General features: G+C 36.0%; 1 protein-coding gene across 5 annotated transcripts in view; it reads right to left on the reverse strand.

Moving 5' to 3' along the window:
* LOC150094270 (protein DOP1A) overlaps positions 1-15,151 on the reverse strand; it is a 613,349-nt gene that overhangs the window by 527,223 nt on the left and 70,975 nt on the right. For all 5 annotated transcript variants that reach the window (XR_016550242.1, XM_090412136.1, XM_090412135.1 and 2 more), the window contains one exon: positions 8,824-9,013. Coding sequence is in view for 4 of the 5 variants with exons in the window: in XM_090412136.1 (XP_090268262.1) it covers positions 8,824-9,013 (190 nt within the window). In the remaining variant the exon portion in view is untranslated. The remainder of the gene's footprint in view (positions 1-8,823; positions 9,014-15,151) is intronic.

The following is a 15,151-nucleotide window of genomic DNA, read 5'->3' on the forward strand; positions in this document are numbered from 1 at the left end:
ACTTGATAATATATCACCACGTATTCTGAAGGAATGTGCCAGAGAGTTGACACCTACCTTGACATATTTTTTTAATACGAGTCTTGCACTTGGTCAAGTCCCTAAAGAGTGGAAGGAGGGCAAGATTGTGCCACTTCATAAAGGAGGTGATCGAACTCAAGCATCAAACTATAGGCCTATCTGTGTGTCAGGTGTTGTGGTTAAGTTGTTGGAGAAACTTGTGAGAACTAGGATCCAGAGTTGGGTTGACAACAATGGTATAATCTTTGATGGACAGCATGGATTTGCTAAAGGGAGGTCGTGTTTTAGTAATCTACTTACTTATTATAATAAAGTGACTACTTCCTTGGACAGAGGAGAAGGATACACAGTAATATACTTGGATTTCGCAAAAGCTTTTGATAGAGTACCTCATGATAAGTTGACAGTCAAACTAGAGCAGATGGGGTTGGATATTAGATTAGTGCATTGGATTGGAGACTGGCTATCTGATAGGTATCAACAAGTTGTGTATGGGGGTGCAATATCCAGGAAAAGGAAAGTGACTAGTGGATTGCCTCAGGAATCTGTTTTAGGGCCATTACTATTTAACTTGTATATTAATGATATTGGCGAAGATTTGGATGGAGATATTCAGTTGTTTGCAGATGATGCAAAGTTGGGAAGAACCATAAAGAGTAGTGAAGATGTTGTGGCCTTGCAAGAAGACTTGAATAAATTGAGTGATTGGGCAAGCAAATGGGGATGTGAGTTCAATGTTGCAAAATGTAAGGTTTTAAAATTTGGAAAACAAAGATGGGATGCAGAATTTATGCTTGGTGAGAATATATTGTTGAAAGTAGAGGAAATAAGAGATCTTTCAGTGATAGTGGATAAGGATCTAAAATTTAGGGGACACATCGCCAAAATTGTGAAGACAACACAAAGACTTCTGGGAATGATGAGGAGGACATTGACGTGTAGAAGTAGGGAGATTCTTGTTCCATTGTATAAGGCTTTGATTAGGCCACACATCGACTATTGTGCCCAGATTTGGTCACCTGGTTTTCAGAAGGATGAAGAGATGTTGGAAAGGGTCCAAAGGCGACTGACTAAGGTAGTTTCTGACCTCTGGAATGTCGAGTATGAGGAAAGATTGAAAAGATGTAATTTGCAGAGTCTAGTGGAGAGAAGGAAGAGGGGAGATATGATAGAGACCTACAAGTTGGTAAGGGGTTGTTATAGGATCAATGGTGGAGAAGTTCTACAGAGAATAGTGGAAGATCAGGGGAGAACCAGAGGTCATCCCTGGAAACTGTATAAAGAGGGTGTAAGGGAGTGAGAGGCAGGTTTTTTTCGTGCAGAGTTGTGAATGATTGGAATGCCTTGCCTGAGAGTGTGATGTCTGCAGGGAGTTTCAATGTGTTTAAGACCCGGTATGATGAGATGTGTGTGAGATAAAAGGACCTCCTAGATGAGTCTTTGACTCCATGAGGTCTTGTTTTAATAATAATAATAATAATAATAATTTGAAAATTAAACAAAATGTGATATAATATTTTTCAAATATAATAATTTTTAGTACAAGTTGTTTGCCAGATATCTTGAGAAAAAAAAAAAAAAAGATTTCCTTTGAAAGTTTTATGTATTAGTAGTCATGGTTTTTAAATGCAATTCTAAACACTTTTATTAAATTTTCAAAATTTTAAAAATTTTACTGTTAGGAAATTGATCATTCAGTTTGTTATCAGCAACAACAATAACAACAACAAAAAAAAAAAAAAGCAAAATCTACTGAACTGTTTTCTAGTTATTCCTAAAAAATGTGAAAATGACATAACTTGAGTTTCTATTTTTTTTTTTTTTTGAATGCTTAAATTAAAAAAAATTAGTATTTCTTTTCAGTCCTATTGCATACATACGAGGGTGGTCTAAAAAGTTCTTGGCCTAACAATGAAAAAACGAATAATTTATAATTTCAAAATTATTTTTATTTTTCAACATAATCTCCCTTAAGACTAATACATTTATTCGGCAATGCTCCAACACCTTTATTCCATCGCTGTAGTGGTTCTCAGTAAGATCTGCAAAATACCCCTCTACAGATGTAATCATCTTGATTCGAAGAAAAACGCTGACCAGCGAGGAAGAGTTTTAGTTTTGGGAAGAGATAGAAATCAGAAGGATCCAAATCTGGGGAATAGGGTGGATGTTCCAACAATTCATAAGTGCAGATCCCTTAATTTTTCCATTGCCAAAACACTTTCGTGGGCAGGCCTGATGAAAGATGATTTTTTTCTTCTGCAAACAGGGTCTTTTCTCACAAATTTTTTCGTCTAGTCTGGTTAAAAGATCAGAATAATATCCCCCAGTTATTGTTTTACCCTTTTCGAGATAATTAATAAACAAAATGCCTTTGGCATCCCAAAACACCAATGCTATGACCTTTCCTGCTGATGTAATCGACTATGTCTTCTTTGGCACTGAACAACCGGCTTCTGTCCACTGTTTTAACTGCTGTTTGGATTTTGGTGTGTAATGGTGAACCAAGTCTCATCCATAGTAATAAATCGACGCACAAAATCAGTTTTATTCTTGTTAAAACACTCCAAGCACTGTTCAGAGATTTCATTCGAGTGCATTTTTGATCTGCTATGAGCAAGCACGGCACCCATCTTGTGCAAAGCTTTTTCATATGCAATTCTTCATGCAAAATATATCCTACATGGTCTTTTGAAATGCCTATAGTCTCAGCAATTTCATGCACTTTGACTCGCTGGTCATCCAATGCCATATCGTGCAGAGATCAATGATTTCTGGTGTTGTTACACTTTTTGGAAGTCCTTCACATGGATCATCTTCAAGGCTGGTACGGCACGTTTAAACTTGGCAGCCCATTTCTTAATTGTCGAAAATGAAGGAGAAGAGTGCCCATAAATTTTATGAACTTCGAATGAATTTCTTTTGGCATTAAACCTTTTACAAAGAATTTTATAACTGCATAATACTCAATTTTATCCATTTAAAGGGATCCAGACAACACTTTTGCTTCAGACAGCTGTATAAAATAAACTACTTGATAGAATGACTTGCAATTTCACATGGATGCTTATGATAGATGTACCAACTTAGAAAAAAAAAAAATCTTCTCAATAGTGTTGCCATGTCAAGGCCAAGAAATTTTCAGAACCACCCTCATAATATAAGTTACTTACTTTTATAAGTGTTTTTCATGTACTGGTAGTTAGTTGCCTATCCTAAGATTCCATTCTTGATGATTTTTTCTAATCTTTATGCTGTAAGCCTCTTTCCTTCATAGCTCTCACAGTGGTCCCACTCTGAGTAAACTTTGTTCTTCTTTCCAGGGGATGACAATTCATAATTCTCAATAGCTTCTCATTCTTCTATGAATGGCAGACCTTTGAACCGTGGCTTAAAATGGTATGTGTCCATACCATTTTAAGGTATATACCTTTCTCTCAGTGAAAGGTTCTTCAACTTTCATGTCTGTTCAAATATGTGCATTCCTCAAGTGATCCAACATGGATGCCTTATGCATATTCATCTGGCTTTGGAAAGCAAATTCATATTCATAGAAGATTTTTTGTAGAGATCTAGCAGCTGATACATGGAATATACTGGCAAATGTTTGACCATCTCATAATGGAATGGCATCAAGTCCTACAGTACTTGATAAACTTTGAAACACAGCAGCTTTCAATTCTTTGCTTTTTTTCTTGAATGGCCTACTGTAAAGTTCCAAATTGTTCATGAAGAATAGAATTTGGTGATTTTCCACTTGGCTTCTGTTATTTTTTTAGATAGAAATTCAGGAGAAAGTAAGATGTTCCAAATGCTTTTACTAACATCTCTAAGAGTATCTGCAATTGCTTTTAGGTCAACAATTGTTAAAAGATTATGGCAACATTATGTTCAAGAGTGATGTTAGATGGGTGGAATGTTTGCATTTCTAGATATTGTCCCGATCATATTTCTAGATATGATCACCCAATACCAGAATAGCCTGGTATTGGGTGATCCTGTTATAGAAGATGTAAACTGGATCTAGCAGTCCTTTGGTTCTGAGTAGATGTATTGTATTCAGGCATGAGGGAACATTTGCAGGCAATTAAGCTTCTTGTGATGGGGTGTCTGTAGAAGATACTCCAACCTTTGTTTTGAGCTTTTTTGCTGTGCATTCTACATTCCACCATGGAGTGTAGAAACTGAATTTTTTTTTATTGCAGTTGTAGCAGCCTGTATTATACACTTTGTAACATAGGTTACTGCTTAACTAAAAACAGAGTGGCTAACTATTGAAGAATCAAATTCATCATGATATCCATGATAAGGTACATAGTTGCCCATGTAAAAGAGCACATATCACGATGCTCCCATTTATGTTGTTTGCAACCTCCCACTTAAACAGTGAGAAGACAGATGGAAAACAGATTGTTAAGTTGGTAGTAGTGAATGTTTGGTTAGGTATATGGGAGAAGGCAATGCTTCCTGTGTTTAACAGGAAGAGATTATTGCAGTTGAGTATACATACATTCTACAAACAACCTTTAATGTTAATATTTGTGCCTTTGTTCCAATCAGTCCCCTCTCGCAGCATAACTTAATCACATACACCACACCTTCTTATCTAATGGCTACAGTTTCCACGTTTCAAAAAAATAATCACGCCTTCCCCCGATCCTCAACCTTCTATTAAAAAAAATTTTCATAATGCTATCATCATCCCCTATCTCTGAGGCACTTCAGAAAAAACAGTCTCCGCACAGCTTTCAAGTCCCACTGAAATCTTGCTATCCTTCTACATTCTGCTAAAGATCGTAGTCTAATGATCCATAGTAGTCCAACATGCACAAACAGGGTATTTTATATACTCCAGGCACAGAGAAGAAGGAGTATATAAAATACCCTGTTTGTGCATGTTGGACTACTATGGACAGACAGGAAGATCAGCCAACATCCACATGGAAGAACACACTAAAAAATACATCTGCAGCCATGACTGTGGTGAATCGGGCTTTGCAGACCATGCTTTAGATACGGCTCATAGAATCAATTGGAAAAAAAAGACCACCATGATCCATCACAATAAATTTAGAAGAGAGAAGACTATCTTTGGAATCTGCAGCTGCTTTCAGAAATGAGCATAATTTAAATAAATATGGTTGCATTAAACTTCCTGAAATATGAGAAGCACTGAAACTTTGAGATCCCAGTTTACATCCTATGCCACCAACAGTTGCCCACAGAGGGTGCCCCACCTAGTTAGGACTCTAGTCTTTCATCAACATCACTTAGTTTTGTGTTACGTTTGTGCATGTGTTGCAAGTCACATACTGTACTCCCTGACGATGTCTCAGTGACTGAGATGAAATATTGGAAGAATTAAATAAAATTTTTAATTCTTTCTCAGTGCTGTTTCACTCCATTAAGCTTCTAACATGAACATGAACAAAAATATTTCTTAAATAATATGCCATGAAGGCAGTAATAACAACCCTGATTCATGGGTTACAAAAGTGAGGTTGTATTTTGTAAATATGTTAATGGTATGGTTGTTGTAAGTTGAATACATTGTAAGTCAAGGACTGAATATATTTTACTTGAATAAACAATTAAGAAATACTTTATTTCTCTTTCCAAATATAGTATAGATGAAAGTTTTCCTTCTTTGCAAGTAATGGTATAACCTCATCTGAGTTTTCATTTTCTATGGAATGTCTTCTTCCTACTCTCAAGTCTTGTGTCTCCTGACAAAAAGGATAGCCTATGTTAGTACAACTTCTCCTCCAACTTTCTATAGCCCAATTATTATTTCTTATTACATTTCTCTTTCCAAATATAGTATAGATGAAAGTTTTCCTTCTTTGCAAGTAATGGTATAACCTCATCTGAGTTTTCATTTTCTATGGAATGTCTTCTTCCTACTCTCAAGTCTTGTGTCTCCTGACAAAAAGGATAGCCTATGTTAGTACAACTTCTCCTCCAACTTTCTATAGCCCAATTATTATTTCTTATTACATGATCCAAACCCTGGCTATGACCAAATAATTGTAAAAGGAACAATAATAAGGTGTTGCACCTTTTTGCCTTGTATATGTGGAAATATATGACTTCTGCATAGCTTCAACCTTGTTATTTCTTCTAGCTCTCACTGATAAGATCTCAATAAAGGTTGAAACCAGTCTGTGTAGTGGCCCTTCTTGTAATGTATAGCATTATATATACCTGAAAGAATGTGTGTGCTTTGCATTATGGAATACTAAGGTAATTAACATGTAGTCATTAGCCTCTATATACAAGTAGCCTAGTAATGACAATATTTCATGTGCAATCTGGATAAAGAATAAAACAAGAACAATTTCTTGACAAAATTAATTTACTGGAAATGCCTGAGGACTCGTTACCTTGTTAACAATGTTCCTCCATCTTCTTCTTCTTTCTGTTGTGGCAGCTGAAACTTTCTCCAGCGAAATACCCAATATTTTTGGGATTTGATCCAGCCATCTTGACCATGGACATCCTCTTTTTCTGTTTCCTTCTACCTTGCCCTGCATCATCATAATCATCATCATCTTTTCCAGAGTATCATTCTTCCTTCGAGATATGTGCCCAAAGTATTGAAGTATTCTCTTATCAACAATAACGCTTAGCCGTTTTTTTATATTCAGTTGTGATATGATGCTAGCATTAGTTATTTTTTTCAATCCATGAAATCAGCATCCTTCTCCAACACCACATCTCAAAGGAGTTGAGTCTTTCTTTATCCATTTTATTTAGTGTCCACGATTCTTAACCAAGTGTAATAAAGTGGCACCTTTATTACACTGCAGCAAATTACAAGTATGAAAGATTATTTCTTGAATCAGCCTCAGCTATGAAAAATTCCCAAACCTCAACAAATTTGTGTGCATGAGACAGCCCCAAATTTGGAAAGCTTGCATTCTAAGAACATCAGCCCAATGGCTAAAACAACCGAATTTAGCCTGCAGGGGACACCTTTAGGAATCTAGGACTGACTTCAGTTGTCTTTCTTCAGTCTCATTTGCTTTGTGTTAGTGCCTGCATACACATATCATTGTTTTGTGATCCCTGAAGATGGCAATGCAGCATTGCCAAAATATAGGAAGGTACTGATAAGTTTTCAATTAATATTCTAAAAATAAAAAGCAACAATTATATAGTCATTACTTATATCTCTTCTCTCCATGTGTATTTGTATGCATCTTAATAGAACAACATGGCATAAGTCAGCGTTTCTCATATTTTTCCTACGACGGAACACTTCACAAATCCTGAAATTTTCACGGAACACCTTGGTTATTTTGTAATGTATTAATAATTAATTATGGCATAATCATAAAGAGTAGAAGTACACTTATGTATACCGTGTGACATGTTGACAAATATAAAATTACATTTAAATCAGTTATCAATGAAATCTTGTAGCATATTGTAGTTCCCTCAGGCCAACATCATTAAATTAATTTGTGCTGATTTTCATTGACATATCCTATTCCAATCACCAAAAATTTATAATATTATTATAAGTACTTACAAGTGAACACAGACGTTTTCTCCTGTGTGCTGGAAGTTTTCCCCTCCTTTTGTACATCCTGGAGATCACTTTGTAGGCTGGAGTGGATGAATCGCTATCTGTTGCATCAAAAACACCTTCAATAAGAGATTTCTTAACACCAAAAATTTTATCACGCCACTATGGTTTCGAAACAAGCACTTTCACCCTACAATATGAACTAGCGAAGAAAGTATTCAGTTGAAAGTTTATTTTTCACTTGGTTAGACTATAATAAATTTAGTTTAATCCTTTATCCAAGTGTGAGCAAACAAAGTTTGTGCCTGACCAAGTGAAAAATAAACTTTCAACATCTTTCTCTAAATCCAGAGTAATTTAATAATAAGGTGGCACACCTTTTGGCAACTCCTATAGGTATGATGACCTCTTCTATTGCTTCTGCCTTAGTATCTCCACTCTGGGCCTGGCACCACTGACGAGACCTCCATAAAGGTTGAAACCGGTATGGGTAGTGCTCCCCCCACCCCATAATGCATAGCAGTATACATGTCTGCAAGGAGATGTGCTGTGCATTATGGGAGATACTGAGACAAGGAGTTGAGAGCTTGATCCACCTTTGCTGTGAGTTGCCCGGTGTTGTACTACCTTACCTCAATCCTGAAGATATTTTCAGGTGCAAACTTTGTTTGCTCACACTTGGATAAAGGATTAAACTAAATTTATTAAAGTATTCAGTATTATTAGATTTGATAACTGGATACAGACTACCTTGATCTTCAATTTCAGTAGAAAAATTTTCTTTATACTTCCTTGCTGATTGGTCACTAACATTTGCAACACATATGTTATTTCATTCAGTTTTGAGAACAGAGAATATGTCACTAATGTATAGTTCCAAACATGGATTTTTTACAGGTGTATTCTAGGAATTAAATTGTCACACCTCGTAAAAGGAGGTCACAAGACAGGATGTTGTGATGTGCTGCTATAATTACCAATCTTCGGATTGATGTACCAAAGAAGAGACCTCGTTATATATAATATAGTATAAAATATAATATGAAATAAAAAAATGTTTATGAAAAATATAAAATAATTTAAATATATATCTTATTTTTTAAAAAATAAGTAAGTGGTCAGTCTTCCTGAGAAAAACATAAGATCGGTACTCAATATTTATGAATTATCTGCAATATACTACTTAATATAAAATATTTACACTATTCAATTATAAAAGTATATTATTAAGCTGCATTTCTATGATCAGAACAAAATTAATTTGAACTTACCATATTATCAATGTCAGTACCGATTATGTATAACTGGTCTTCCATTGAAATTTTTTTGTTAAAATGACATATGATGTAAGTAATAGCAGGAAGTCGGATGGATGGATTGGAAAGAATACATTTCCACAGACAGCCATAGAAATAACTCTTTTCAACGACAACACAAACTTTTTGTAGTAATGCATCTGTTCTGAAAAAAAAAAAAAAAAAAACTTCAAAATCTGCTTCTTCAATATTCATGGTCTAACTTGGAAAATAACTTGTGTGAGCTACTTACAGAGAACAAGAACTAACTTTCTATCTTCAATGAACCTAAATTTGCAGTCAAATTAGGTACTTGTACTTTCATACATCCAAATTTGTATGCCTCTCTCAAAGAACAGATGCCAAAATATTTACTATGAGCAATGACCTAATGTAATTTACATTTATTTACATACATTTACATCCATTCCTCCACCATAATACCAGATAATCTTCCCCATTCTCCCAACACTTTAGAACCTTTTTTTATAACCATTTCTTCCAAGTATAAATGTCAACATACCTTCTAGTAGCTCATGCCAAACTCTCAAGTTTCCTTTTCTACAACCCCCCCGCCCCTTAACCATACTAGCTCTATGTCTCAGGGCTATAACTGCATGAAGTGGGATGATCCGTCTAATTTGAATTCTTCTTTCCCATGGTCAGAACAGTTTTCATTAAAACATTTGCTACAATCAAGTTACCGAAATAATTAGTAGAAAGTCACTTTTTGGAGGGTTTTTTTGGGGGGGGGGGGGAGAATAGCTACTTGAAGCAGTTCCTGAAAGTCATTTCAAAAGTTCTGCACACTGCACAATGGCTAGTGAAATTATAATAACAGTTTCCATCCTCCTGTCAATTATAAACTAAGCTCTGAGTAAAAGCATTGTATGATTGTAAAAACATTATATCCTGTTTCTAGTGTTCTTATCACTTCAAAATGGAGGTAAAAATCTAACTTCAGGCTTCAATCTGTTCCTTAGGTTGAAAGAAGAATTCCAAGAGAAATGTTTCACTGCCATGGATGGGGTCTCTAGTGAAGTGACTCAACTTATTAAACACAGTAACAAATACAACAACAAAAAAAAAAAAAAAAATGTTTGCTGGAGGGCATATAAGACTTTCCCAATGTTGAGTAGCAATGATAATCTAGAATATGGATTGTTGAAAGTCTATACATGTATTCTGTCAAATAGTGTTTGATTTAACAACAAGAAATACAGCATGCCAAACTTCTGAAATGATGAATACCATTACAAAATGAGTAAAACAAAGCAAAACAGGTTTAGAGTGCTCAATTCAGTGAGTGCCTCAGAGGATGTGGTTGTAAATAAACTATCAACAATGCCTTGAATAGATTAGAGAACAACAAGAATGCTGGTCTTGATGGTATTTTCTCTTGGGTAGTTATGTCCGAAGTCTTGCAAAAATGAAATCATTATCAATAAAATTATCAACAGCTGCTTTATTCATATATAGATCGCACCAATTAATCAACAGTCAAACAGTCACCAGTATGTGTTCCAACACTCTATCAACAGTGAGTCTCCTAGTCCACATCACCCACCCCCTGACTTAAACAATGGAAAGGTATAGAAAAACTTTCGACCCACTCTTGACATCTGAAATGTAAATAGCAATGTGAGGAAAGGAAAATCAGATTATCAGAGAATATTAGCCAAGTAAGGGAACAAGGAAAATTCCAAAAAGTTCTTTTGCTACATAGCAAGCAAAAGGATGAATTTTTATGGGAGGATAACGTTAATGACCACTGATGTTTGCAAAAAAGTAAGGAAGCAGAAGATATTATTGAATTAAAGAGCAATCACTTTGCAAGTGGGTATCAACCAGGTGGAGATAATGCTGTGACCAACATGACCAGATTGAGACAAGAATAGAATATGAACTCAGGTGTCTCTGATATTAAAAAATTTCTGCATAAATATACAGCCATGGGCGTGGATAAGATACCAGGCCTGAATGCAGGAAAGTGCAAAAGAAATAGCAGTGCCTTGACTACACTGTTTAAGTCTCAGCAGTGATAGAGTGTCATGAAGTGGAAGATCAAGAGGTGGGGGGGGGGATTTCCATTCAACAAAAAGAGCTCCGAGACTGAGATTTCAAATTATAGACCAGTTAATATATCAGGAGTTATGGTTAAGGTACTGGAAAAGTAGATTAAGGACAGAATTCAGGAATGAGTAGATAGGAATATGACTGGGATGGGACAATATGGTTTTATGAATTGGAAGTTTTGTCGTAGTAATTCACTCAATTTCAATAATACATTAAGAGTTGACTTCAATAAGGGAAATGGCTACACCATAACACTGATGGACTTTGAAAAAGCATTTAACAGGATATCACATGGAATTTGCTTACATAAGTTGGATCAAATGGGATCGTATATGAATCTGGTGATATAAATAAGAGGATGGCTGATGGTTAGACACCGGAAATCAGCATATATTGGCATATAGCTGAATAAAAGAGAAGGCAGGTGATCAGTAGTGTGTCACAGGGCTCTGTACTGAATCCAATGCTGTTCACAATTTGTCCTTCAATGAAGTTTGGAAAATGATAATAGCTGCCAATTCAATGTATCAAACTGTATATTATCTTTTCCCCTTAGGCATCTCCATACAATCAAAGACTCATCGCAGGAGACTAACCTGCTCTAATCACTGTTCACAAAATGCCTATCACACCTTTCCTTGAACTCATCCACCGACAAAGCACTCACAACTACCTTTAGCAATCCATTCTGTTCATTCACAACTCTCTAAGCGAAAAAACCTAGTCCCAACACACTTGCTAACCAGACTTTTATACAATTTCCAGGGTGCACCCCTTGTTCTCTCACTTTCTGCCATGTACTAAAAAAAAGTTGTCAGTGTCAATCCTATACATTATTTTCAATAATATATATCTTGTGTTCCATTTTTGCCTATCGGATAGTTTTGAAGCAGACAGACCTTCAATCTATTCTCAGAGGGAACATTCCATAGACCTGCTGTAATATTGGTCACTTGCCTCTGAATCCTCTCCACCTCTTCTTCATCCCCATGGAATCCAGGTAACTAGATCTGTGCACAGTAGTCCAGGTGCAGCCTTATAAAGGGGAATCATAACAACTCCCCTATCCCTACCTGACAGTATGTTCTTCAACAATGAAACTATACTGTTGAAGAACATGTTGATGAACTTTTTTTTTGTTGTTTTTACAATCAAATTTTTTTTTTGTTGTTTTACAATTCATTTGATAATATAGCCCTCTATACTCAAAGTGCTATCATGCTCATGTAGAGCAGACATCCACCCTAACACCTGTTCATTGAAGAGTGGATATGCTATCTGCTCAGCCAACCAGGCCAGCAATCTGATATGCTGTATTGGATTTCTTTGCACAGTAGTTTACCCTAAACTTCAACTCCTGCCCATAATCTCTCCAAAATCTCTGTAATTCAGTACCTCTGAGTTCACACTTGGCCATGTTAAACTGGTAGTCATTTACCTTTGCTTAAACTGCCTCTAAGTAAGTCATCCTGTAGATCCAAATCACCAGCTTATATCCATTCCCATTTATCTTGTGCTCCAATTCATGCAAGAGAGTTCCACATGCTATATTATCAAATGAATTTGCAAAGTCTAGCAGTATTACTGCCACCGCCACTCACTCGTTACAATTTGATTTGATGAACTTGATTGACCAATAAAGTTGCTACTTCTGTCTAGCAGCTATCTTTAAGCAGTGAAACTGTTTTGCCCTCTTTCCACTCCACTGGCACTTTCCCGGAATTAAAGCTTAAATTCAACAGCTCGGTAAGAAAAGATGCTGACTCCTTTGCATGTTTTCATAATCATCATTCCTTTTACTTGCTACTTAGTGAAAGAATTCTTTGGAATTTCTTCATCAGCTAGCTTCCTCTTATAATTAACTTTAGTCCTTCTTACCATACAGATGACCCTTTTTGCCTGTGACTTGTACTGCTCATGAGCTTGCTGATCACCTTTTTTCTTTATACTGCTTGCATAATGAAAGTTTATTTTTCACTTGGTTAGAATATAATAATGTGGGTAGTGGCCCTTCCCTTAATGCATAACATTAGACATATCTGCAAGGAGATGTGTTTTGCATTATGGGAGATACTGAGATAGGAGTGACAGTAGCTTGCTCCACCTTTACAAGGAGTCGCCTGGTGTTGCACCACCTTACCCCAGTCCTGAAGATACTTTCAGGCGCAAACTTTGTTTGCTCACACTTGGATAAAGGATTAAACTAAATTTATTATACTGCTTGCATAGTTTTTTTCCCCTACAAATCCTGCTCAGATGTATCCAACTAGCATTCATCTAATTCCTAACTGATTTATCCTCCTGACTCTAGGTATACAGTCTGATACTGCTTCCTTCAAACATCCCTTGATTATTTCCCATGCACCATACCCAAGTTAGTCAGTCTTGGGAGCAGGCATAGGATTTTTCCCTACTGCCTGTAGAATCATTTTTAATATGATTCTGTTATTGATTGGTAGTTTGACTAATTTCTCTCTTATTCCACATAAACTTATTCAACTAGTTCCCCTGCTTATTCTGGTGTCTACTTACAAATTTAATTTAGTGAAGATTTGCCATCGTCACTAAAAACTGTTCCTAAATAGCTGAAATATTTTACTTGTTCTATAGTTTTCCATTCAGGTTGCAGTTCATGTTTTCAATAGTCCTGCCTATTTTCACAGTTGTAATCTTTTTAATACTGATTTTCATGCCAGATTTGTTACAGCTGTAATGTAATTTAGAAAATCATGGGGACTTGCAGTGGATATATTTAGGAGTACTGCATTATTTACATATAGTAAACAGCTAAGTTTGATATCTCTGATTCAAATATCAGGTTTAATATCACTTTCTTTCATAATACAATCCATATAGATGATGAATAAAAGTGGAGATAATGTGCATCCTTGTCTTACCCCTGATTTCATCAAACTGTCTTCTTATCTAACTACTGACTTATAACTTGAATATAGACTACACACTGCTTTGTATAATGTTCCATTTACCTCATATAACTGTAGTGTTTTGAGGAACTTTTTTTCTAGGCACCTTGTCATATGCCTAGAAAAGAAAGATCCCAGATTCTAGAAAACTTAATTACAAATCCTTATCATATTTCCATGATTTCTCAACTATTTATCGTAAAGTGAAAATCTGATCTTTACAACCTCTATTTGGTCTGAATCCATCTGAAATCTTACTTGGAACAATTAATAGAGATTCCCCTGTAATTCTCACACTGAGCTTTATTCTTTTTTTTATAGATGGGAACAACGAGAGCAATTCGACCTTCTGCCCAGGCCCTCTGAATTATCATCTGTGGAATTTGATCACATATAGTCTAATGACCCTAACATTGAGATAATCTTCCTTCTGATTTCAATGTCCACAACTGAGACTGGCTTACCTTCTCCAACTTTGCAGAGCAAGCCAGAAAAGAAGCTGAATTGTTTGCTATCCATAATGATTTAACATAAACTAGTCACCAACCCACTAGAATTCCAGATAATCTTCATAATTCTCCCAATACTTTGGACCTTTTCTTAACCAATTCTACCTCCAAATACGCTGCTGATGTTAGCTCTACTGTTGATAAGTCTGACCATAACCTTCTCCATATCTCCTTTTCTACAGACCTTCCTTTTCCCAGTCATTCACAGCCTCGTATCCTGTGGCACTATGATAGCATCAATTGGATTGACCTTTGGGACTTTTATGCCTATTTCCATGATTACTGATCCTGATCTGATCTCACAAGAGAAATTATTCTTGCTAGGATGAGTGCTTTTATTCCTCACTCCATGCAAAATTCTCCACCCTTATCCAAACCCTGGTTCTTCAACAACTGTGCCAAAGCAATCAAAGCCAAAAATTCAGCATATACCAAATGACTCCAGTCAAAATACTCCAGCCTTAACTCAGCTTACACTACAGTGCATAAAAATTGAAAAAACATCAACAATTCCAAAGCAGACTTTGTAAGGGCCAAATGCACTAAGCTTAGCTCCTGTCCAAATGGCAGTCAAGCTTTCTGGTTAGTCGCCATGGCTGTGGGACACATAACTTCTGTTCTTCCATGTTTCTACCTCTCTAACATCTCAGAGGTAAAATGGTAACAACTCCCACGAGGGAAGGACAGTGCTGATACTGCGAGCATTGAACAATGGAAATCAACTAAACTACCCGAATTGCTGCAGAATTTTAGTCCGGATGAAATTTATGATGATGAAGAGACAGGTAAGTTTTT

The sequence above is a fragment of the Typopeltis vanoorti genome, chromosome 22, assembly GCF_054136105.1.
Source record: "Typopeltis vanoorti isolate ZY-2024b chromosome 22, IOZ_Tvanoo_1.0, whole genome shotgun sequence".
Lineage (NCBI taxonomy): Eukaryota > Metazoa > Arthropoda > Arachnida > Uropygi > Thelyphonidae > Typopeltis > Typopeltis vanoorti.